General features: G+C 40.8%; 1 protein-coding gene across 1 annotated transcript; it reads left to right on the top strand.

Moving 5' to 3' along the window:
• The first annotated feature begins 352 nt into the window (after positions 1 to 352).
• PITHD1 (PITH domain containing 1) lies at positions 353 to 24759 on the top strand. The gene is made up of 6 exons (XM_075195262.1): positions 353 to 593; positions 13987 to 14030; positions 14142 to 14219; positions 19457 to 19561; positions 23926 to 24034; positions 24548 to 24759. The coding sequence occupies exons 1-6, from the start codon at positions 402 to 404 to the stop codon at positions 24647 to 24649; spliced, it is 630 nt and encodes a 209-aa protein (XP_075051363.1). The 5' UTR covers positions 353 to 401; the 3' UTR covers positions 24650 to 24759.
• The last annotated feature ends 1113 nt before the right edge of the window (positions 24760 to 25872 follow it).

The raw sequence follows: 25872 nt of genomic DNA, 5'->3' as shown, positions 1-25872 counted from the left end.
CTAAAGTGTTTGGAAGGAGCAGTAGTTATACACAGTCAATGTTTTCCACAGCAACGTGCTAGTGCTACATAAAACCGGAACTAGAATGGTGCGGCCTGTGAGAGAACAGAACGACTGCCATCTACTGGCTGAACATAATTCTCTCCTTTTGCACACAATTCATTTGTCAGCGTTAGTGATTTTATAGTATGAAACTAGAAACTTTTGCTCAAAAGAGTTGCAATATGGCATAATCGTAATAGATGGGATATGTAAACGATTGGTTTGATGCTATTAACCATGATCATATGATGGTGTTACTGTGAGTACCAAGATGGCGGCATGGCAGATGGTTTAGAAAAACCAACCCGTACTGCGAGTACCAAGATGGCGGCGGTGCTGCAGTTGACAGGGAAGTGGTTATGTCGCACGGGCACAGTCATGGTGGAGGTTGCGCTTGTAGCGCAGAGCATTCGGAGGCACCGGAGCGCGGTCTGGAGTACGGGCTTTACCGAAAGATTGACTTGTATAAACTGCAGTGTCTGAACGAGAGCCAGGAGGGCAGCGGGAAGTGTGTGTTCAAGGCTTGGGAAGAACGTGGAGACCGGAGCCGGGTGACTACATTTCATGCGTATAATCTGTACAGTGTATTTAGTACTAATTTCGTGTACCTAGGGGTTCAGTTTCACCAATTATTTTTTCATGGGGCGTCAGTATAAATTCTGAAAACACGGTGTCCTACTTTGTGCAGCAATTGACATTTATATATTGGAACCAGTGAGTGTACATGTTGTGCAGAAAACTACAGATGGTTTAATGCAAATATGTATGTTAAGAATTGGAAAATTCCTGTTTCTGACTGCTCACGGTAAATGACTTTTGTGACGAAGATAAAGTCTCTGCATCCCAACTTAACTGAATTTCTCAGACATGTTTAAGATGATAGTTGCTGTTGATCATGGCTGCCAACCTTTCAAAGTTGTTTTTACCGACAGCCACGAGTTTTAAGAAACACATTTTGTCATTTGAAAATATATTACAGGTTAAACTAGAGGCAAAGTGGATTGAGGGATCAGAAACAAATAATATCTTGCCCACACAACATATGGGTGTCTATTATTTGTAGTTTGTTGTCCTCAGCAGCATGTTATATGTTTACTGGTTTGACTTAATTTGTATTTGCCGTAAATTTACTGTGTACAAATGGTTGCCCTTTATATAATGGGGACTTTTATACGTTAAGTATGTGCATTAAATTAAATAGTTTTAAGGTGTGAATGCCATGTCCAAGTTCCAACATAAAACCATGACAAAATATTTTGGCAAAAGTGGTGGAAGCTACAATTTATTAAAAACTCAATATTCATTAACCTTAAAGAAATTGAACTTTTAAAAACTGCCCTCAGTTCATTGACTACTTGAAGCTTGTCTGCGCAGAGCTACTTACCAGTGGGCTGTGGCATGAAAGAGTGGAAATACTTAGCCGCTTAACTTGCCATCAGACAGCAAATGCCAGCTGGTCTTCATTTACACTTGGTTACTTATTAGAGAAAAGTCTAAACCCCATTGCAACCTTGTTAGACTGTTTCACTGAAGGGTCATTCCACATCAACTCAACACAATTTTCGAAAAATTTTTACATTACATTCTCTAATTTCAATTCAATTGTGTATAATAAATGCTGCTATGGGTGTAAAGAAAACCCCCAAATCTTAGGATGATATGTATACACTGGTTTTGAAGTTATATGCCTTTAAAGCTGCAATTATTTAACAAAAAATTTGCTTTCAACATTTTTTAAATTGCATTTGTAGCTCACTGTAAAAGATCTTATGGCTATTCCTCAATTGCACACGCTATCCTTTTATTATTTTTTCACATACACTTGCACTTCTATACACTGTTCCTTGTTCAGTCCTTTCACCACACCAAATAACACTAAGGGGCACATTTATCATTCATCGGCAAAAATGAGAAATAGTTATCAATCCTTATCGCATGGATAAGGATTGAACTATTTCTCAAATTTATGAAAAATGGATCACAGAAACAGCAGTTCCGAAAAACTGCTGTTTCTGTGATAAAAAAAAATCATACTTACCCCCCTCTTCGGAAGCGCTGGCTCAGGATCTCCTCCTTGTCCTCTTGGTTCCTCTTCATTCTTCAATTGCGCATGTGCAGTTCGAAGAACCGCACAAAGATCCCTGCTCTGTCTCTGCAACTATCATTGCAGAGAGAGAGCGGTGAGTGACAGGGAGGGATCATGTGATCCCTCCACACATGCGCTGTCCAGCTCTGCTCTTCGGAGCAGAAATGACAGCATTGGATTTTTTCAATTTTGATAATGTACGGCAGCTTCAGCTGACGTACATTATCAAGACAAGTTTCCGAAAAAAATGTTTTTTAGGAACTTGTTAGATAGCGGCCAGGACCAGTCACCATACAGTTGAATGGTGACTGGTCCCAAAAACGAAGAGGAGTGCAAAGCAGCAGATATCCATGATGCACCTTTATTAAATATGCGGAGGACACATCGGGACCTGATTTCCACGGTGAGTGCACTACCGTGCTTTCTTAAATATGCCCCTAAAGCCTTACAAAGTTACTTATCCAATAGCTACCGTATCTTGACGTTACTTCATGATATATATCCGTTCTAAATAACCAATACTCACCATATATATATATATATATATATATATATATATATATATATATATATATATATATATATATATATACACATACATAAATACACACAAATTAAAGTTACTGTTGACACAGAAAGCCTTTCATTCACAGTTCATACATTTATTATAATATGGTTCAATCAACCTAGCTTCACCACCTTTTATTCCCTGTGCTATTTACCTTTTCACTATCCATACATTATTTTCTTTACACATGTACCTCTAATAAGGTTATAAGATTATTTATAACATTGATTTAATTATTCCAGAGAATATATATATCGAGTAATAGTAAAGTAAGATAAAGCGTTAAATCAGTATTATAAGTAGTTGATGCAATAGTATTCTTTTTCTGTAATATAGGGAACGTTTCTGTAGTGTAGTGGAATGTCTTTTCCCTTTTCCATAGTGTATACCTTTTCCACTTCTTTTCTATAGTGTAGTGTATGCTCGTTGTCCAGGGGAAGGCAGGCAGCAGAGAGAGAGAGCGTGGGTCTGGCTTTTATAGTCCAGACCCAGAAACTCCCAGCCTTCCCAGTGGCCAGGTGTGTGTGGTGATTCACCACACACTCGTGTACACTGTGTGTGTGTGTGTGTGTGTGTGTGTGTGGGCCAGGAGTGATTATGTCATCACCCCTTGTGCCTCTCCCCACTTTGTAAATGTTGACTTGAGTTTGCACGCACAGTGGGGTTCCTTCATGTAGTCGGCGCATGCAATGTATGTTCTGCACGTGTGCAGGCCACGCATACGTAGTGTGTCCATGTAGGTGCACCTGTCCTGTTGCGCCCCCTTCACACTCACCTAATTGAGCTAGAGAGCTGGGCAAAGTGTCATTTTATATCTTTTTATGGGCTTTCATATGTAGCTCAGCAGTATGTTTCAATAAAAATTGTAAAATTTTCAAAATCAAAATTTTGATTTTTCTCAGTCGTCATTTTTTCTTTTTTGAAAAACATCTCAAATTGTTTAATGTTATTAAATCCCCAAAGTATTAGTTTGGGCTCATCTGCTACAAAAGCTTTTCATTTTTGAGTGATTCATGGAAATTGTATATATTGAGGCACTACACCTCTGAGAAAATCAACGGAACAATTTTTTTTCCCAGTTTACTTCATTAGAGGAATGTACGTTTGTTTTCAGGTGTGTTTGGGGATGAGATTCTACATACTCCACGTGGATCGACGCTGCAATTTAAGAACAAGAAAAACTTTGCAAACTTATAAAGATGATTTTGGTATAGGAGCAGAGTGGCATTTTTCAGTGATTGCACCTGGCAAAGGGCCTTGCGATGGTGTAGGGTGGCACAGTCAAGAGGATAGCATCCCGTGGAAGCCTGCAATGTCCATATGATAAACAGATTCTTATACCACAACAACTTTTTGATTGGACAGAGGAAAACATTACAGGAATGCATTTTACTTACTCAAAACAAGAAAAACATAGAGACAGCAATATTTCTAGATGATCACTTAAAAAAGCACAATAACAGTTCCTGGAAGCCTGAAATTCCATGCTTACATACCTGCAGCATTCTCAACAAAAATCTTTGGGAAAACGTTCTCTTTCTCACAAAATTGGAACAGATAGTAACAACATTCCAAGAAAAGCTCCCACTTGCTGACAGAGGGTATGTAACTGCTCTGGGGGAAAAAAAAATTCATTGATTAAGTGAAAGTGACATTCCTCCATCCAGTTGGTCCATATGTTTTATGGATTACTATGGTAAATGTTTTAAATATTTCAGCATTTCCTCTGACTTCCAAATATGGTGAGCTCTTGTAAAAGATGTTATGAGCTATGAAGTTGAATGATTGGATGAAGCTGTTTTAAATGAATAAATATTGATTGTAATTGTTTTCGGTGCGATTAGTACGCTATGTCAGAACAGGGTTAATTACGCAATCGCACAGGAAAACAAAGTAAATACACTTACATTCACAACTACATTTGTAAATGGTTCACTTTTAATAAAGTTCCAACTCACATTCTTCTATTATTAAGACTTAGAGATTATTTATACAAAGATAAATAATACCTTAAAGATATTTATGGTTCGGTTCTTAAGATTGTATGTTGTTTGGTCTTATATTAATTTACATTTCACCAGCAGGAATTCGGTATCATCAGAGAAGCGATCGCACATAGCAATCACTAGTTAGGATTAGAATAATTAATATATGAGAGGGGATGTCTGGTCCAGCTATGTGTAATATAGCAAATGGTCGGTCCATTCAGGACAACAGTCGTCAACAGTGTGGTAATAGAATCAGCTAGGGAGCAGTCCCATGGTAGGAAAGTCAAGGGCTCCTAAATGCACGAAATTGTTAGGGCGGTCATTGATGATACTCGTGATATAATCATATCTGTATGTTTGCCAAATCCTATAAATCACCGCAGGGAGAGCAGGAGGTTCCAGTTTCCAGGCTTCTGCAATTGCGCATTTAGCAGCATTAAGTATATGGCCCGTTAGTGCCATTGTGCATTTGTCAACGTCCGTCACAGGTCTATGTAGGAGGGATTAAGATGGGCAAGGTGCTAACGTCATGGTGGTAACATTATGACTCTGCGTATGAACACTTTGCCAGAATCTCATGATCTTGAAGCAAGACCACCAAATATGCTGGAGACTCTGTGGACATGACAGTTTGTTTCACCATCACTTTGAGGAAGCAGGACATATAGCGTGCAGGTGGGTAGGGACCATGTACCATCTATATAGTAGTTTGTATAAATTCTCCTTTGTACGCACACACAGAGCTCTTAGCAACCCTAAGCCTGATCTTAGACCATTAATTGAAGATATTGATAGAAATGGCCATTGAGAATATCATATTATCATTGAAGACACTCAATTTTCATGAAAATTCGCATGGGCGATATGTCTGACAAGAACTTGAGATCATGTCTGGATCCATTTTTGAGATGTTTTTCAAAAATGAAAAAAAGAGGATTTATATACTTACGTTAAATCCGTTTCTCTGATTCCGTCTGGGGGACACTGCTTACCATGGGGTTGTGGAGGGGAGCATGGGAGTTGGCAGCTAGCTAACTTTAGCACTGCTGACAGACCTCTCCCCTCTACAATCCCCCTGCCTCTTCCTCTTCCTGTCAGTTAATTAAAAAGCCCCAAGGAGAAAGGTCAATCAACCAAGTGCATACAGAGGAAAAGCAGAAGGGAGGGATCGCAGTGTCCCCCAGACGGAATCGGAGAAATGGATTTAATGTAAGTATATAAATCCTCTTTTCTCTTTCATCCAGTTTGGGGGACACTGCTTACCATGGGGATGTTCTAAAGCAGCCCCCTAAGGGTGGGACCGCTCTGAAAGCCTCGCTCGTAGAGCACTACGAGTGAAATTTGCATCCGCAGATGCAAATACATTAAACTGGTAAAACTTTGTAAAGGTGTGGACAGAGGACCAGGTGGCTGCCCTGCAAAGCTGGTCTGCAGAAGCCCCATTTTTCGCTGCCCATGACGCCCCTACCGATCTGGTGGAATGGGCCGTAAGTCTCTCTGGCACCGGACGGTTAGCCTTTATGTAAGCTTGCTTAATGGTTGCCGTAATACATCTTGCAATGGACTGTTTTGAGGCTGGTCAGCCTCTCTTATTAGAATCATAAAGAACAAACAGAGAATCTGTATGTCTAATCTGAGAATTTCTTTTGACATAAATGCGGAGAGTAAACATAGACAAAGAACAAGTATGTGTTTTAGGGGCACTCAAAGGATGATATGGATATTATAAAATTTAAATTTTATTAGATATACATTAAAATAATCTCACATAGTAAAACGATGATAGGAGTAGTGAAATAGTAAAAACTTGAAATGGAAAAAATGACCAAAATACACTATATCTGGTAAAACTAGCAGACGTACTGCCAGAGCGCGCTAACTCTCCTAGAATAATATATAAGTTCTCAACGAGTGCTGGGTTGGGGATCTACCTAAACACCTAACATTCATAATACAATGTAAGGATTAATAAACTCTAAAGGTTGATTCCATCAAAATAAAGTAAAACACTTTATAGGAATTCTCAAATCTTATAGCAGCAGAACTATATAATCAAAAAGTGATAGCAAAATCGAGCAGACTGGACCAATAATGGATTGAGAGTATCGTGGTATAAGGCAAAATACTCTCCAATCTCCCTCTAATGGAATGAGACGGCAGGGTGCTTTGACCAGCTGTAACATTAACAATTTACAGAGGCTGCCCTGCCTCCTATTCTAGGAGAGTTGGCGCGCTCTGGCAGTACGTCTGCTAGTTTTACCAGATATAGTGTATTTTGGTCATTTTTTCCCTTTCAAGTTTTTACTATTTCACTGCTCCTATCATCATTTTACTATGTGAGATTATTTTAATGTATATCTAATAAAATTTAAATTTTATAATATCCCTATCATCCTTTGAGTGCCCCTAAAACACATACTTGTTCTTTGTCTATGTTTACATTCAGTTTTATGTGTGGGTGCACCTTTTCCAGAGAGATAGACATGTTATTAAGAGTTTATCATTAAGTCCACCTCCTGGATAATATAGGATTGTCCTAGTGCGATATAACTGTTCTGCTAATAAATGCGGAGAGCCCTAACCACATCTAACTTTTCCATAGACTGTTGATCCGAACGGGAAGTAGATGAAAAGACCGGAACTACAATTTCCTGGTTCAGATGGAAGCCGAAACTACTTTTTGAACAAACGAAGGAAGGGAGGGTTCTTAACACCGCTCTGTCCTCGTGGAAAACCAGATATGGTTCCCGGCAAGACAGAGCTACTAATTCTGAAACCCTACGTGCAGATGCAATAGCTAAAAGAAAGACGACCTTCCAGGTAAGACACCTAAAATCTGCCGTAGGTAATGGCTCAAAAGGAGGCCCTTTAAGCATATCCAGTACCAGGTTAAGATCCCATGGTGCTGTGGGCGGAACGTAAGGAGGATGAATATGTAAGATTCCCTGAAGAAAAGTCTTGACGTCTCCGTTAGGTCCGCTAACTTCAGGTGAAAAAACTGAAAGCGCTGAAACCTGAACTCTTAATGAACCTAAACGGAGCCCTGCTTCCAGCCCATCCTAAAGAAAAGCCAATAAGCGAGGGAGACGAAAGGAAGACGTGTGACAGGACTTATTTTCGCACCATCTAATATAGGCTCGCCAAATACGATGATAGATGCGAGCCGAAACCGGTTTTCGAGCTTGCAGCATAGTATTCACTACACTGGGGAAAAAACCCCTAGCTCTCCAGAAGCTGTGTTCAACAGCCATGCCGTTAAACTGAGCTGAGGTAAATTCTGGTGACTAAAGGGACCTTGGAGAAGGTCGTCTCATGACGGAAGACGATATCCTTGTCCTATCGCCATGGATATTATGTCGGCGTACCACACTCGACGCGGCCATGAGGGAGCTATTAGAATCACCAGCCGACCACCTTGCCTCGTCTGAGTACACGAGGAAGCATGGGAATCGGGGGAAACAAATAACCCAACCTGAATTCCCATGACATGGACATCACGTCCACCGCTACCGCTAAGGGGTCTCTTGCCCTTGCGCAAAACCTGTGAACCTTTTTGTTGTGTCTGGAGGCCATGAGATCTATATCCGGAAGACCCCACCTCTGAACTAGAGACTGAAATACTTCTGGGTGGAGGGACCATTCCCCTGGCATCATCGCATTGCGACTGAGGTAATCGGCCTCCCAATTTTTTATTCCTGGAATGAACACCGCCGAGATTGCTGGAACATACTGTTCTGCCCAAAGGAATATCTGAGCTGCCACTCGCATTGCAGCTGCACTCCTTGTTCCTCCCTGTCTGTTGACATATGCCACAGCCGTGGCATTTTCGGACTGAACTCTGACTGGGTGGCCCTGAAGAAGAGTCTGGGCCCCCCGGAGAGCTAAAAGAATTGCCTTCAACTCTGTGTTGATTTATGAGGCTGATTCCTGAACTGACCTGAGGTGCAGGACTACCGCCCCCCAACATCTCAGGCTGGCGTCTGTTGTGGCTATGATCCATGACCATGGAGCAAAAGACCTGCCCACCGCCATGTGATCCTGATTCAGCCACCACTGGAGCGATTCTCTCGCCCTCAGAGACAGCGAGATCCTCTGGAGATCCAAGCATAGGTGGGATCCTGATAATTTTGTCAACAGATCCCACTGGAAGCATCCTTGGAGAATGAGCTCGACCGAAGGGGATGGTCTCGAAGGAGGCCACCATCTTTCCCAGCAGCCGCATGCACAAGTGAATTGAGGGGCTGGGAGAAGATAAGACCTGAGATGTTATACTCCGAATTGAACTGATCTTCTCGGCAGGCATGAACACCTTTTGCTGACTGGTGGCCATGATGAGCCCTAGGAAAACCATGCGTTGACACGGAACCATCTGGGATTTCTTTAAGTTTATCAGCCACCCATGGATCTCGAGAACCGCCAAGGTGAGGGATAAGTGCTGACGTAAGCAAATCTCTGATGAGGATTTGATGAGCAGATCGTCCAAATAAGGCACGACCTGAACTCCCTTTAAGTGAAGACACGCTGCCATCACTGACATGATCATAAACTGATCCTTCTCTAAGCCGTTTATTACTGACCTCAGGGATTCCATCCGAAATTTGTCCACCCCTAAGTGCACATTGAGGTTCTTTAGGTTTAAAATGGGTCGAAAGGATCCGTCCGGCTTCTTGACCAGAAACAGATTTGAATAAAACCCCTGTACCTTCTGGTTGTCTGGGACCCTGCAGGTGACTCTTTGCAAAAGAAGAGGGGCAACACAGGCCTGTATTGCCTGTCTTCTTGTTGGATCTCGGGGTAACGGGGTTACAAAGAAACGATGTGGTACCGGACCCAGCAGGTCTATCATGTACCCCCTTGATATAATGCCCCGAATCCAAGGGTCTTGGGATGACGCTGCCCATTGTTCCTGAAACAAATCCAGACGTTCCGGTTCTCCTGTGTCTTGGAGTTCTGGTGCCTAGCTGCAAACGAGGATCTACCTCTGACAGAGGAGCCTCGTGCATTTGGTTGTCTACCTCTAAATGACTGTCCTCTAGGCAAGGAGGTCCCCCTAAAGGGCTGACGAAAGGAGCTGACCCGAGGGGTCTGGCCCCTACTTGAGAATACCGGCAAAGTGCTTTTGCCCCCTGTTTTCTGGGAAATCATAGTATCCAATTCCGGGCCGAACAAACCTGCTGCTGGAAAAGGAATGGTTTCAACTGACTTTTTTTGATTCCGAATCTCCTTTCCAGGATTTCAGCCATAACGTTCTTCTTGCTGAAATAGATGCAGCCTGAATAGAGGAGGACACAGACGCTGTGTTCTGAGCCGCCTCATAAAGGTACCCCGATGCCTCTTTCAAATGTAAAGCCAGGGGAAGTAAATGAGAGTCCTGTAAGGCCTCTGCCAGTTGGTCTGCCCATGCTTCCATGGCTCTAGCAACCCTAGCTGAAGCAAATGTGGGCCTAAAGGAAGAACCCGCTGCCACAAATATAGATTTCAGTCGGGATTCCACTCTGCGATCAGTGGCATCCTGCAGAGTTGCTGAACCTGGGACTGGTAGTAAAGTATGTTTGGCCAAACGGGCTACTGGAATATCTACCTTCGGAATACTCTCCCAGCGAGCCACGTCTTCCTCCTGCAATGGATACAGGGAAGAGAATCTCCTGGGAACAGAGAACCTTCTATCAGGCTATTTCCAGGCTCCCTCTGCAATATCTCTGAGTTATACAGAAGGGGAAAACGGATAGCCTTCCTTTTGGCCTTCTTAAACAGACTTCTGTCTCTAGGAGTAGGATCCTCCGGTTCTGGGAGGTCCAACGCCTGTCTCACCGCTAAAACCAAATCATCAATAAATTGGCTTTTAGTGTTCTCTTCCTGTTCCAAAGGTTGAACCTGGTCAGGATCAGAATTTATTTCCCCCTCCTCCTCTGAAAACTCCTCAGAGTCTGAAAGGACCATAAGGGGATTAGCAGATCTAGGCCGCTTCCTTTTAGCAGGCAGGATGTTTGGGGATTCAAGTAACTGGTTTAGTTTGTCCAAACCCTTTATAAATGCTGCGGACCATGCCGGTTCTGTGGGAAAAGGGGCCTGGTCCGTAAGCAATGAGGAAGGTCCTGGTATAGACGTTCCAATAGAACCTGTGGTAGCAGGGAGGTCCAATGAACTAGCATTATTAGCCGCCAAGGCTGCCACACTAGATAGCAACTGAGTAGATTGTGAGATCATCTGTGCTAAAGAGGAAACCGACTGTGTCAGGGAGGCCACCCAGGCCGGTTCCTCCGTCAGTGGGGCTGTAATATGCTGGGTTTGCGCAGGGGGGACCCCTGCTTCGCAGACAGAGCAGAGTGCCAACGGGTTTTTCTGTCCACATGGTAATTTAACCTTACATCTTGAACATGTAAAATACTTTGCCCTTTCCTTTATCTGTCATTTTTACAAAGGAAGGCACACCAAACACACAGCCTTAAATTGTTAGATTTTTTTAGCTGACAGAGAGAGAACAGTGTGAAAAAAGAACAAACAAGTAATCAACTAATCTAACAAAATACAAGTACAACTTTTATGTCAAACAACAATATAATATCTTGGGAAGTAGGAGAACTACAATATAACCCCTACTAGCCCACTTTGCAGTCAGCAAATACAGGAATATGTGTTTAAATAAGTCAGATACTTAGCCCATAGGCCAAACAGGGGAGAAGTTCAACAGCAGTGTCCTGGTGCCTGCTCCCTCTGATCTGTGTCCTTTTCCCGGGCTTCTCCTTGGCGCCAGAAGACCGGGCTAGTCCACTTTTCTCTGGAGGGCAGGGGAGCTCTATGTCTTAGCTCCCCCCCCCCCCACTCTGATAATGCTGTCTCTCTGTAGATCTTTAGAGGCCACCATTATAAAAAAAAAAAAAAAAGGTGGTATATGGCAGAGTAGTGGAGACCTCAAATTGAGGTCTCTGCAGCGGTTTTGCACCCCGATCCCCCCTCCTATGTATGAGGGGGGATCTTGGTATGGCCCCCTTCAGCTCCTCTCTCCTCCGCGGATTTCAAGATGGCAGCCGGCATTTTGTTCACTCCGATAACCGGCACTCCATGCCCGCAGTGGCAGCGCCGGTTATCGGGGAGGCCCCAAGAGTGACAGCGGTCCGGAGAGACCGCTTGTCACTCTGTATTCAGGCACCCTATTTACTCTGCTAGTGAGAGCCTCTGGCTCTCATCTGACAGAGCAGTGTCTGCGCTGCTGTTCTGGGAGTGTGTTCTCTATAGTAGAACACACTCCCAGGTCTGCCACCAAAAGGAAAAATTCCTATAAAAAAAAAAAAGAAGTTAAATTAATAAAATTTAAATGAAAAAACTTAGCAGAAACTAAAACACTGCCCAACTCCATGGGCACCTAAAAAAAACTGACAGGAAGAGAAAGAGGCGGGGGGATTGTAGAGGGGAGGGGTCTGTCAGAAGTGCTAAAGTTAACTAGCTAGGTGCCAACTCCCGTGCTCCCCTCCACAACCCCATGGTAAGCAGTGTCCCCCAGACTGGATGAAAGAGAAATACGGCTTTTTGAGAAAATCAAACTTTTGATTTTGAAAATGTTTCAATTTTATTTTTTATTGAAACATATTGCTTTGTTGTATATCATATGAAAACCCAAGTAAAGGTATAAGATGAGACCTTGGCCAACAAACTAGCTCAATGCAATTTAAAAAAAAATGTTGAAAGCAAATTTTTTGTTAAAAAATTGCAGCTTTAGAGGCATATAACTTCAAAATCAGTGTACATATCAGCCTACGATTTGGGGGTTTTCTTTACACCTATGGCAGCATTTATTATACCGAATTTCATTTCAATCTGAAATGGTCAGTTTGAAGCTCTGTGTTGATTTGATGTGGAATGGTCCTGCAACCCAATCGTTTAGCCAGTAATACATTCATTTTTAGGCATGAGATGCCACAATTCCACTGTGCGAGCTCCTCCAAACCCGATTGGTACTCTACTTTGCGGCAGTTACTAAGCTTGACCCATCATCCTGTGTCAGACATATGAACACTGGCTTCCCTAAGTACGCTTGGGAGTTTATTTACTAAACTGCGGGTTTGAAAAAGTGGAGATGTTGCCTATAGCAACCAATCAGATTCTAGATGTCATTTTGTAGAATGTAATAAATAAATAACTAGAATCTGATTGGGTGCTATAGGCAACATTTCCAATTTTTCAAACCCGCAGTTTAGTTAATATATCCTTTGAACTCTATTTTGCTATGGAGTAAAATAAGTCCCCAACTGAAGCTTCAAAAGTTTCTATTACTCTGATAATTTTGTTCATGTATATTTCAACTGCTGGTGATCACAGCATACAATCAGGACAGCATTGTAATAACAAATGTGTTTATATTTATAAATGAGCATACTTATTACATATAATTAGAATTATACACGGCAGCAATTATAAAACAATCATTTCTACACGTTCACTGACTCAATAAAAAACTCATATGAGTAAAGCGTATCCAGCATCCATTTTGCAACATGTATGCATGATTAATTTTAATCAACTTGCAATAAAGCTTCTAAACGTAAATAGAAACCTCCAACAGGGTCCTTAGCAACGTAGTGGCTCCTGCCCTTCGCAACATACATGCTGCTTCTTTTTATAGCAATGATAGGCAATCTAATACACTCCAGTGGCCACATATGCCATTCCACATCCTTTAAAAGGGCCACACATTACTTTTAATCTCTGTAATTAAGAAAACAACTCCACAATTATGTTTGCATTCCCACATTACACAATCCAGTACACCACTGAAGACCCCCACTTGCTCCAAAATCCCCCCATATGTCCTAAGTTCCCCACTTTACACAAAATGTTCCCACTTGCAATAAAATACCCCCCCCCCCCATGTCACTCAGACCTCCCACTTGCCATAAATCTCAACTTGCTCCAAAATGTCCTACACACCACTCAGACCTCTGACTTACCTGTTCACTTAGTCCAGAGGAAAAGTAGGGATTTAGATAAGCTGCGTGACCTCCCTGCGTTGTGAGGAGATCAAGTGATGTGGAAGCTGGCTGCTCTCATCAAGTTCAGTATAATTCTCTACTTTATGACCTAAAGGAGATAATAAACTAAAGTAGGGGCACAGGGCTGGAGGTCTAAAGGTAAAGCAACATGCTCTGGAGTGTGTTGCTAATATTGGGCTTTCCTGTACAAAGATGTATGAGACTGATATTAAGGAGTGTCTGGGTGCAAGACATCAGAGATGCCTACATGTGTTCAAACACTCTCTCATTATTAATCATTGGAACTAATGCATGGTTTCTTATTTGTTTGTTCAGTTTGTAGAAAGTGATGATGATGAGGAATTGCTGTTCAACATTCCGTAAGTATGTTTTATCAGCTATATGCAATGCATTATTTCTTCTCTTTCTTGTACCCTTAATCTCACTATGTGCTGTCACAATACATCTATTTTTTGTCTCATCTTTGCTAGGTTCACTGGGAATGTGAAATTAAAAGGGGTGATTCTTATTGGAGAGGACAGTGATGCACACCCTTCAGAGATGAGATTGTAAGTACTAGTAGTTAGTTTTGGGAATATTGCCCACCATAAGTAACACTGTCTTTTTTCGACTATACTTTGCATTAAATGAGTGGTCCTATATTGGTAATTTCTCTATATGTTTTAATATTTGTCAGTGGTATTTTACAAAATGCTAAATCCATTTACATATGTTGAAACTTATGGTTGTTTTGAATTGGTACCCTGCATTTCTAAATACAAAGGTTTGCCCCGTTTTTACATATCGGGACTTAATTGACAATCATCTGGTCTTCACCAAGTCCTACAATTTGATTAATCTAATCTCATGTGACAAATAGCACGGTTCAGATTTTTGTCCTTGTTTATTCAATAATAAAATAAGCCAACATGAAGTATTCATGTGTAAATACTGCTTCCATATCCATGAAGAACATCATTAATTTTACTTCAGGAAGTTATACAACCTCTATATAAAACCATTGGCAGTTTGCTTTGTAGCATGTAGCATTCAGTTTTGTGTTATCTTGCCAAGTAGAAAATACATGCAATGCTGCTCTTATGTCTATAAGGGTTGGAATGCCATTTCCAAATACTTTCAAGTTCATAACTCTACAGTGAAAAGTTTACGAATGGAGGACTTTGAAGAGTGGATATCCCAGACAATTCACACTAGACTAGACTGTGTGATGCTCCGAGAAATTACATGGAACCCAAAAGCCATATCCAAGTAACTTACAGACCCCTGTCAACACAGGGGCCTGTGTATTAAAAGGGTAGCCTGGAGAGAGCTCATTTTCTCCCAAAAATGTCAGTACAGTTTAGGTTTGCAAAGTTACTGAATGAAACAAGACTCCTGGAACAATGCCCTCTAGACAGAGACCAAAGTAGAGTTGCTTGATCTTAATGTACCATGATTGGAAAAACTAAACACAACATTTCTACTGTGTCCAATTGTGGGACAGTGGAGACATTGGGGTATAGAGTGCAGCCAGGAGCACGGCACTTTTAATATTTGAAATTTGTCTGTAGTTCCTCCCCTGCCTGAGGGATCTTCAGTTTTTAAAAGTGTAGGTGCCATGTTCATAGTGCTTCTTTGCAAGAGTTTAAGATTATTGCATTTATTTAGTTAACATTACTGGCCGCATCGGTGTACTCCCAGGCACAACTGCTGTGGTCTAAATGATTGCAGTGCATCGCACGGCACGGGAGGGTGGGGTGTGCTCATATTATGGGTACAGTCTTATAGCTTTGGGCCAGGCTAATTGGGGGTTACTGGTACAAAATACAATAAGCCCCCTCTAGGCACTGGGTTGGACTGATGAGAGGCCCTTACTTTGGGACAACAACTATCTTAATGCTGGGCCTTGGGGGAGGTGCATTTCCCTCAGAAGATGTATTATTTGCACTTTCTCTTTGGCATGCTCTCACTGTGAATGAAGCATGCCAGAAGCAACATACATTTCCAGTCCAGCTTTCACCTTCTATACCACTGGTGTCGTGAGTTATCGTTTTGGGGCTTGTTTTCTGAGTAACTTTAAACTTTTTTTCTAGGCCTGGGTCTGTATAGTAGGTTCACCTTGTTTTCTTATGATGTCCTGCTTTTTTTTATTCTAACTTTGCCTCTCTGCCGTGTCAGACTAGAGGGATTCTTCCAGAGCTAAGGCTGGAAAGGTGGCTTATGTAAACATCCTTTGCTGGCAGCGGATGGAGTACCACAGCAAGGGTCGCCTGTTTGCTGTTTGGAAGTGGACTCTGGTGACTACGGATGCTATCTTTCAGGTTTGGCGGGCTGTCACACTTCATACCCACTTTCATGGTATTTGGACCATAGAAGAGTCAAGACTCCTCATAACCGTGTTAGAAATGCTAGCAGTGTTCTATGCTTTATTGATTGTAGAAAATTTGTTGCAGAAAAGGGCAGTGAACGTACCGTCAAACAAAGGCATGGCTTTGGCATACCGCCTAGGGAGGCACATAAACCATGTGAGAAGATCTTGCGTTGGGCAGAACAGAATGTTCAGGGCATTATGATGTTGTTCATCCCAGGTGTAAAGAACTGGGAGGCAGACTTTTTGAGCAGGCACACTTTTTACCTATGGGAATGGTCTCTTCACCCAGATGTCTTACACCAGATTGTGGAATAGGTGGCGTTAATCAGACATCAGTATGATGGCATTTCAGTTGAAACATGAGGAGGAACTACTGTGTTCAAGGGCAAGAGACCCAAAGGCAGTCTTAGTAGTTCCCTGGCAGTTACATCTTGTTTACCAGTTCCCCCGTTAGAAATGATTCCACGGACCTTGAAGAAGTTTGAGAGAGAGGCGGTTTTTGCAGGGGGTACTGTATTTACATTCTCACCATTCACCATTTGAACCCTTGGATGCAGTAGACTTAAACTTTGACTTGGGAAACTGTTTTCCTTTTAACTATTTCGACTGCTAGAAGAGTTTCAGAGCTGACAGCTTTGTCTTGCAAGGCTTTTCTTATATTCCACGAAGATAGGTCAGTCCTTCCGCTCAAGGCTTCTTTTCAGCCTACAGTGGCCTCTAGATTTCACGTTAACCAAGACATTACGATTCTGACCTTGGACCAATAATCTCGTGAGGGAATAGGTCTCGTGAGGGAAAGGACTGTCTTCAGTCTCTAGATGTTGTCAGAACTTTGAGGACCTATCTTCATAGGACTCACGACATTTGCAAGAGAGAGACTCTTTTGGTCATTTATGAGACTCGTAAGAGAGGTCGGCCAGCATCCAAGGTATCCATTGCAAGATGGATGACGTTAGTAATCCATTAGGCCTACAGTGGAGCAGGTCAACTTGTTCCAGAAAATCTCTGGGCTCACTCCACCAGGTAAGTGGGTGCCTCAACTGAGCAATTGGATTGGGCTGCTACCTGGTCCTCCATTTCCACATTTACTAAAATGCTATCAGTTTAACGAGTTTGCATGCCAGTCACTTCTACTGAGCTTAACTGTCACCTTCTGGAATCCGTCAATGGACTTTCTGGGGGGCAAACGCACTCCTCCTCACACAGCACTGGGATCTCCTCCAGCTCTGGCGATAGTGCTGTAGATGGTGGCCACCATCTTTGTCTGTTTGAGCATACACAGTAGCTTGCATGCCTGTTCTATATATGAACTGCGCTCTTCTTCTATTAGCCTTTGCTGTGTGACTGGCTCATTTAGCCAACTAAGTAATTTTTATCTTTGAAATCTGGCCGGACCAATATGCACTATGTAACACTTAACCTCATGTATCAAACTCTCATTGTCCCATAGCTTGTGAGCTTGCGAGCAGGGCCTTGTGATCGCTCTGTCTGTATTGCACCATATTGTTTTTTTTTACTTTGTTTGTTCCCAATTGTAAATCACTACGGAATCTGCTGGTGCTATATAAATAAATGTTGATGATGATGATGAGGTCCTGCCTCCCCGCCCCCTACTTGCACCCACACTATATTGGGTACCTTAGACAGCAAGATTGTGTCATTAGATGAAGTCTCTTGTCCTGATAAGTTAGCTCCTGGCTCCTTGTGTGTTCCTGGGAATTCCGCTCCAATGTTCTACTGATATTTCTTTTCAGTTGCTGGTTATTTTCACCTGTGCCAGTGTGTTACTGGCTACTCGCTATACTGTGTATCCCTCAGAGTTCATGACTGATTCCGTCCACTAGTCAGTCACGTCTGATATCTGTATGGAGGGCCACGATCTATGGAGGGAAAGCAGCTAAGCCCATACCTTCTTGCCGGAGTCCCTGTTGGCTGCCTGTCTTCAATAGACTCTGCATCTCCACTACAGATAGAGTCAAATTGGTCTGGCAGTTTGAATCCAGAGATTTCAGTGTGATCCCTGACAGTACGCACCCTTAAGTGTAGCTTTGGGATGTCCCCACTGTCTCCAATGTCCCACAATTGGATGCAGGAGAAAAGAGAATTTTTGCACTTGTGTTAAATTCTTTTCGTAGTCCATTAGGGGACACTGGACACTTACCCTTTATGCTCTAGTTATCCCTGTCTGTATGTTTGTTTTTGGAGGAAATAGTAGTTCTCCTCTCCTTGTTCTTGTGTTTTTTCCTAGGCTGTCTTGTGGGGTTTGGTTCAAAAGTAAGTGAAGTTCCTCCAGGCGTGGGGTATAAAGCCAAGTCATATTCCAGACCTTAACCCCACTGAGATGTTGTAGCGGGACATTAAGAGAGCTGTACATAAACTAATGCCTGCAAACCTCAATGAACCGAAGCAGTGTTCTAAATGGATATGAGCCACAATTACTCAAGTATGGTGCAAAACATTTGTAATCTCATACAGAAGATGATTGCCATATTTATAAAAACTAAGTAATGACAAAATAACATCTTATATTTTGACACACAATTAAATTTATCAAATTTTAGGACTTGGTGAGGAGTAGAAGATTGTTAATTCTGTCCTGATATTCAAATTTTTAAAAGAGGGTATACTCACCCTTTACATGACTATATTGATATGTGTTACTCCTGAAGTTTTAAGTTATAATTTATTCCAACATCATGGGCAGTACAGACACCAAAACTACTATATAAATATTCCACACTGACCATTGTGTTGAAACAATACTTAACTCAAAACATCATAATTACTATTCAAGTTATAGGAGAACGAGAACAATAGAGAGAATAGTTGTGATGAGCAGCAGAACAAGGCAAATTAAGCCTAACGCTGGGTACCCATTATTGCATTTTACTTCAGATGTGATTTCTGTAACAATTTTACCAACAACTGAATGTCCCGATGAGCATGCAAATTCATGTGTACACACCTATACAATTTACCTTCAGATCTGTGATCTTTATCTCTCATAACCATCTGCTGAAAAGATTGTGACTCTGCACGTTCTATAGAGACCTACACTGCTGGTCGTGAGTGCATACACACTTCCACATTTGCCCGACATGGTTCCATCGTTGACCGTGATAGTTGGGAAGCTTATAAAACCAAATCAACAGATGCAATGTGTTTTGGTACAATAAAACCTGATCGTGAGAGCGTGCACACTTTTGCAATACCAAATGATGGTTTATCGCGTAATCAGCACGATAATTGCATCAGTGTGTACCCAGCTTTAGAGAAGAGCATATAGGACAGGCGAGAGAAAGAGACAGGCTCTGTATCTACAAAGTATGGAACTATATCCATCCTGGACATGGGCTCTCTCATTTATCATTGCAATTCGTTATTGTACTGTAATAAATGTGTAGCTTGAAATACCTATGCCATTATCTCTCTTAGGTTTAAAAACATTCCTCACATGGGATTTGATGATGTTGGAAGGGAAGCAGATCAGGTTTTCAGTCTAAATATTGACACCACTGGAGAATTGGAGTATCCTACAAAGTATGTATCTCCTCCCCCCCATACTTAATATTCTGTGCAGGGATATAAGCAGGATTAGTGATCAGGGCAATATTTATGCAACAAATCCAAAACATTTCTTGAGTTAAGAGATTGTTCAGATCACTGTCAAACTGTTTGCATGTGTATTATGTATATTTATATGTATAGAATTAGCAAGTCGGCACATTTCAGAGATGATAATCCTTTTTCAAGGGTGATTGAGGATGTGGTATTGTATCTTAGGCTGGGTAAACACTACAGGAAAATTCTAGCGAAGCTATAGTTTTAGCAATTTTACGAACAGCAGCGGAAAAAAGTTCAGATCAGCATGCATATACATGTGTACACACTATACCTATTGTACACAATGACCTTCAGATCTGTGCTCTTCATCTGTCCTAACCATCTGCTGAAAAGATCATGACTCTATTGAGATCGTGAGTGCATACATACTGCAGGATTGGAACAACATTGTTCCATCGTTGAACGAGATTTTTAGTTAAGTTTAATAATCTCGTTCAATGATAAAATGGTCTTTTGAACAATAATCGTTCATCGTTGCAGGGTACACTATGTTATTGGACCAACTGGTCGGTTATCGTCTGATTGGCCTGATAATCGGCTGAAGACACTGTAGTGTGAACCCAGCCTTACCCTGAAAGTTTCGCAATTCAAATACATACATAAACTGGTCTGTTTCATTCTATCTTCACAACGGGCAAGTGATTTGAACACTTCCTCCTCTAATGATAGTATAGTTTTTAAAGCCTGCATATGTGTACAATAAGGCGCTGAGGAATGGGTGAGGAACAGAAAAAGTAACATGTCATGACTACTATAGGGCCATTTATTAACCGACATTCTGTATAATCAAATAGCTATTAATAAACAGACACTTTTGCCTAATTTTTCCATGTATGTTGCGATTAAAATAAAAAGTTATTATCTAAATTATAGTTCAAAAAGCCCTATCTGCCACCTCCTCCCAATAAAGAAATTTAAATAAAGACATAGACAACCTAATAAAGTATGTATTAAACATGAAATACCAGAAGTGGATTGGGACATTATTTGTAGATTATTATAATAATATTAACACATACCACACTAGAAAAACATTCTTTTTGTGGAGTACAATGAGATAAAGACACACTTTTATTTCCCTTCCATGCTCCGAATTTGCCAGGGGTGCCTGCTTACTCGTCTCATGTACACCCCACTGTTTTCCTGACGCTCAGCCTGTTTGAAACAAGCTGGGCAGGTGTAAGTGCTTCTATGCTGTGTACTCCCTATTGTCAGTTTATTTGTAGAGAAATATATTTGTGTGCAGATAGGCGAGATAAAATATAAAAATGCATTTTACTTGCATTCAGGTTCTGTTCATCACATCTCTGAGGGTGAATGGGAAATTCACAGGGGAGGAGCATCGACACCCACTCAGACTGGTTGAGTGTGGAAAGATAAGTGAAGTGCGCCATGACTGACTGATCTTGGCAAATAGGAGCATTTGTTTTCACCCAAAACTACATTTTTAGTTTTGGGTGGAGTTATACTAAGATTTATATACTAAACAAAAAGACAGATGTTGACAGTGCTTATCCTTAACACTGCATATCTATGTGTATCTAGCAAAATGAAAACATGAGGTATTAGTTCATATTTTAATCAAAACATTTAAGCCTGCATCCCAACATCAAGGGCATATGCAGGTCCTACACTGACCTATATGCTTTAAACACCATTAAAATGTAGTTAAAATTAGATGCACTTGCCTCCCAGGTATAGGGGCTTACGTCTAACAAGGGCTGGCTTGTAAGCCACAGCCAAATGTGCCTTTAATAGGCTTGATGGACAGCTGTTAAGACAATAAGGCAATATTTTGAGACAAAACCAGAGAAAAATTAAGCTTGTGCTCTGTATATCCCATATTATATATGGTACCAGCTGCATTGCAATAAGCCCACGCTCGGTATATCCCATATTATATATGGTACCAGCTACATGGCAATATAAATGCCCATATATGTATACAAAACAAAAAGACATTCTTTGTCAGTGCTTATCCTTAACACTGCATTTCTGTGTGTATCTAGCAAAATGAAAACATGAGATATTAGTTCATATTTTAATCAAAACATTTAAGCCTGCATCCCAACATCAAGGGCATATGCAGGTCCTACACTGACCTATATGCTTTAAACACCATTAAAATACAGTTAAAAATCAGATGCACTCATTTCCCAGGTATAGGGGCTTACATCTAACAACAGTTATATACTGTTCTACAATACATCAATTATTCAGTAAAAATATTTTAAATTAAGTCACACTGACCCCTGAAAACTGGGATGACAGAACATACAGAATCTCACTTTCTTTTCATATCTGCTCAATCTTGAAATGAAACTTGATTTATATATATATATATATATATATATATATATATATATATATATATATATATATAATTGTTTTAAAAAACAGTTGAAAAAAGTTAAGACTACATAAAAAGATTCAAACAACAAAGAAGATAATGCTACAATACAATTCAAATAAAGATGTATATATAAAATAGAGGTAATAGAGAACGCAATAACGTCTAGGATGGAGCAAAACAAAAAATATAAAAGCAACAAAATATGCATAGAAAAAGAGGCTTGGCATATTTCCTACTAAGACCAAGGGAATGTCTTAAAGAGAACCTTTAGCCCCCCCACCCCTTGTATATTGTATGGCTCATTTTTAATTTTTGAAATTTAAATGCAGACTAATTGTTGTGTTTAGACAAGGTGAGATGCCATGACTTTATCAACTTAGCCCCAAATTCTCTGTTCGGCCCACTTAACCTTTACTGTATTATATATGACTGACGTCTCTTTTCTGAAACAAAACAAAATATGAGCTAAACATGGCATTGCTACCCTAAGGACAAGGTTTTACTATGGAATGTAAAAGTGTTTTGCCCCTCAGTACCAAAAATGCAGATAAATGAATGCATGTCTTTGCACAGCGTTTTTAACCTATGTTGAAATTTCAATAGGCACAATGGTTTAGTTCTGATTAAGTATGAGAATGGTTTGGGAGGTGATTGGGGGCCAAGAGCTGATTCACACAGTGTCAGTTTATGTGCCTGCAGCAACAATCACTAGAAGGTATGTATTTTACTGAAGGATCAGAGCAGTGTAATTTGTAGCCACTAAAAAAAAAAAGTTTGTCTGTATTACTGACTTTGACAGTGTGCTGTGCTATGGTGTATTTTAATGTATGCCCTATGTGTGATTTAGTAGTGTAGCCTCCATATTAGATTTTGTTAGTTCCTTTGTGATCTACACCATGCCCAAATTAAGAGTAAGAAATTATGAGTGCTCATAATTTGAAAACGGTTATGTCCACAAAGCTTGAAATTAGTGTCCTACAGAACAGAAATAAAATAATCAATATACAAAAGTCGGGGTAGGTGGCATTTCGAGTTTTCTCAGCCCAGTCAGCTGTTCTAAATATAAACTGCTTAGCTAACTATTGAGCATTTGTCAGAAAGCATTGTGCACCATGAAAAAGACTGGAATGTAGATGAGTGGATTTTAATCGGCCTCATCTTCATCCAGTTTTTGCCTCTGATAGAGAGAGGAGAGACACGGGACACCCAAGAACACTAGGGATCATTTATCCCAATGAGAATGTGGAGCTCTTGCACATGGGTATCTTAACACAACACAGAACGGATTTGGCTATAAAAACATAGTACATGTGTGCTAGCCCTAGTTGTATTACAACTATTTTAAGTAACAAATACAAAAATAAAATTATAACAAACCTCACACTATTTGCAAAAGTCACTGATCTGAGCCTGGCTCAGATTTTGACTTTCTATTACATAGTATAATGTAGATAGATATGTCCAAACTTATAAAAAATCATTAATAAGTAAAAAAAAATAGGGTTAGAAGATTATTGGTATCAGACTATGTGCAGTAATCTGCACCAAGTCCCAGAGACACCAGAAGTGATCTGGCCTATTTGTCAGGATTGTCAGGAATGTGTTCTGAAAGGATGCAGCATGTAAGGACAGCTTTAATCCTCTACAGTTGACACCTCGGACAAACTGCATTTTAAGTGTAGTATGAATCCTCATCTTCCATTGCGTGTGCTTACTGTGTTCTTTTATCTTATTAGCGCTAATCTAGATCTAGTAGCATAAACATTTTCAAGTCTTTAGAGTCCAGTTTGGGTTTGTTTTTTTTATTGGATTTAATATAGAGATGACAAGTTTGCACCTAACATTTTGATGCTTGTGAGCCAGTGTGCTGATCTGAACCTTATTTTTAACTGTCCCATAACTGATATTTAGGTTTCTATTCTTTCAGAATATCTCGTTTTTCAAATGTATCTCATCTCTCGATACATATCTCTAAGAATTTCGGAGCAGAGAACAGCAGGATTTACTACATTGGTTTAAGGGGAGAATGGACAGAGGTAAAAAAAAAAAAAGAAATCGTAAAATGCAATTTTATTTTTCTGCTGGAAACTTTGGCCATGCTCCATGAACTTTGTGAACCCTCTTAAGATTGGTGTCACATGGCTAATTTTTACACTGCAGTTAAAGTGCAGCTAGTAATTGCTACAAAAGCTCTGCATAGACGGCAATGAATTTTAAACACAGTGCCATGTGAGCAACATAAGATCATTAGCAAGCTTTTCTAAATTGCTGCCTGCACTGTTTTTTGGGAAATGTTTAAAAGGCGCTCCTGTTATATACAGTTCCATAGGAATTTATTGTGGCAGACTTTCAAAAAAGTATAGTGCTTTTTCAGCAGATATTAAATGCTTATAGCATAGGGTTCTGATGTTTAGCTGGCTCCCGGGCTTTAGGTATTGCTGAGGAGTCTTTATAATGTAATCATTTTGTTTCTTTTAGGAGGGCTGTCCAACATGCCCCTAAGAGCGTGTGCAGGAGTTAATCTTTATATACTTGTATGTACATTTCAGGCTCAAAGACATGAAGTGACCATCTGCAACTATGAATCTGCAGCAAATCCGGCTGATCACAAAATAACACAGATTGCCCCTCAGTCCCATTTCATCTCCTAGAGCCACAGTAATCTCTTCTGGGCAGGTTCAACCAGTTGGTAGTTCACACATTCTGTTAAATATTGTTTATTCTTTAAATACCTTGCTTAAATAAAGTTAGTTTTACCTTGCTGCTGTGTGATGTGCACAATCTTGTAACAAATATATTGTAATAGCGCAACCCACCCTCTCTGTTTTTCTATCTGTTGACGTTTGGAGCAGCCAAAAAACGAACCTGAAGGTGTATGGGAGGGAATCCCTACCCTCCCGGAAGGGGGACTGGTTGTAGAAATATGTCAGGTTCAAGGCGCTGGTAAATGATATATGTTGCAGGGTAAGATTAATTGCATTTAATGAACCATAATGAGCACAATGTACTTTCCAGCCGGAAAGGAGAAATATACTGGTATGGATGCAATCATATACAATGTATAAACATGTAAACATCAATCAGAGCCAAATTTTATAGGATGGATCAGTCCATCCATATCGGCGTATCACTGAATGATATGATGAGTGCACTGTGCAAAATGAAGAAAAAATGAAATATGAAAAATAAAAATATAAATATGCAAACGGTATTGCAATATCCAGGTAGCAATGTCCAAACAACAGATGAAAAACAAGTAAGATACAGCTGTAATGCCAAAAACAAATGTCCCATACAAAGTCCTGGTGCATCGATGGGCTCACTGCAAAGGCACAACTGCCCAAACAGAGTAGAAAATAGAGGGCAAAGTGTAGCCCGTGGTGAATGTCCAAAAAGTCTATATGAACCAAGTATAACTTACATAACTGCTGGATGAGTTGAAGATATCCACGAAGCAGAGGTTCCTCCTGTGGTGCGGCAGCGTCTCTGTCCTGTCAGCCTTATAGTGGTGAAGATCGTAAGCCCGCAGCTCTTGTATATTGGAGGTGGCGTATGCACGCTCTCTGTAATCCTCGTAAGCAGTGGATGTCTGGTAAGCGTATTATAGATGAAAGTCTAGCATGCTAGAAGGGTTCTTATTTTCTTGATCGGTACTGAAATCTGTAAAGTATTGGTAGTTTAACAAACGCGTTTCGCTCGTGGTCAAGGAGAACGATGAGCTTCCTCAGGGATTGTGGTGATAGGACTGGTGCTCCTTCTAGTCCTTTTTTGGAGCCCAGATGTCTGTAATTGGGCGGCTAAACCTTTCATTCAATTATCCGTAGGCTCCGATGCATAGTGCCTTTGATCCGGCGGCAAGCCTTTCACTTGATTG

Source organism: Mixophyes fleayi, chromosome 2 (genome assembly GCF_038048845.1).
Source record: "Mixophyes fleayi isolate aMixFle1 chromosome 2, aMixFle1.hap1, whole genome shotgun sequence".
Taxonomy (NCBI): Eukaryota; Metazoa; Chordata; class Amphibia; order Anura; family Limnodynastidae; genus Mixophyes; species Mixophyes fleayi.
Note: the sequence above shows the minus strand (reverse complement) of the source record. Positions and strands in the feature narration are given on the sequence as shown.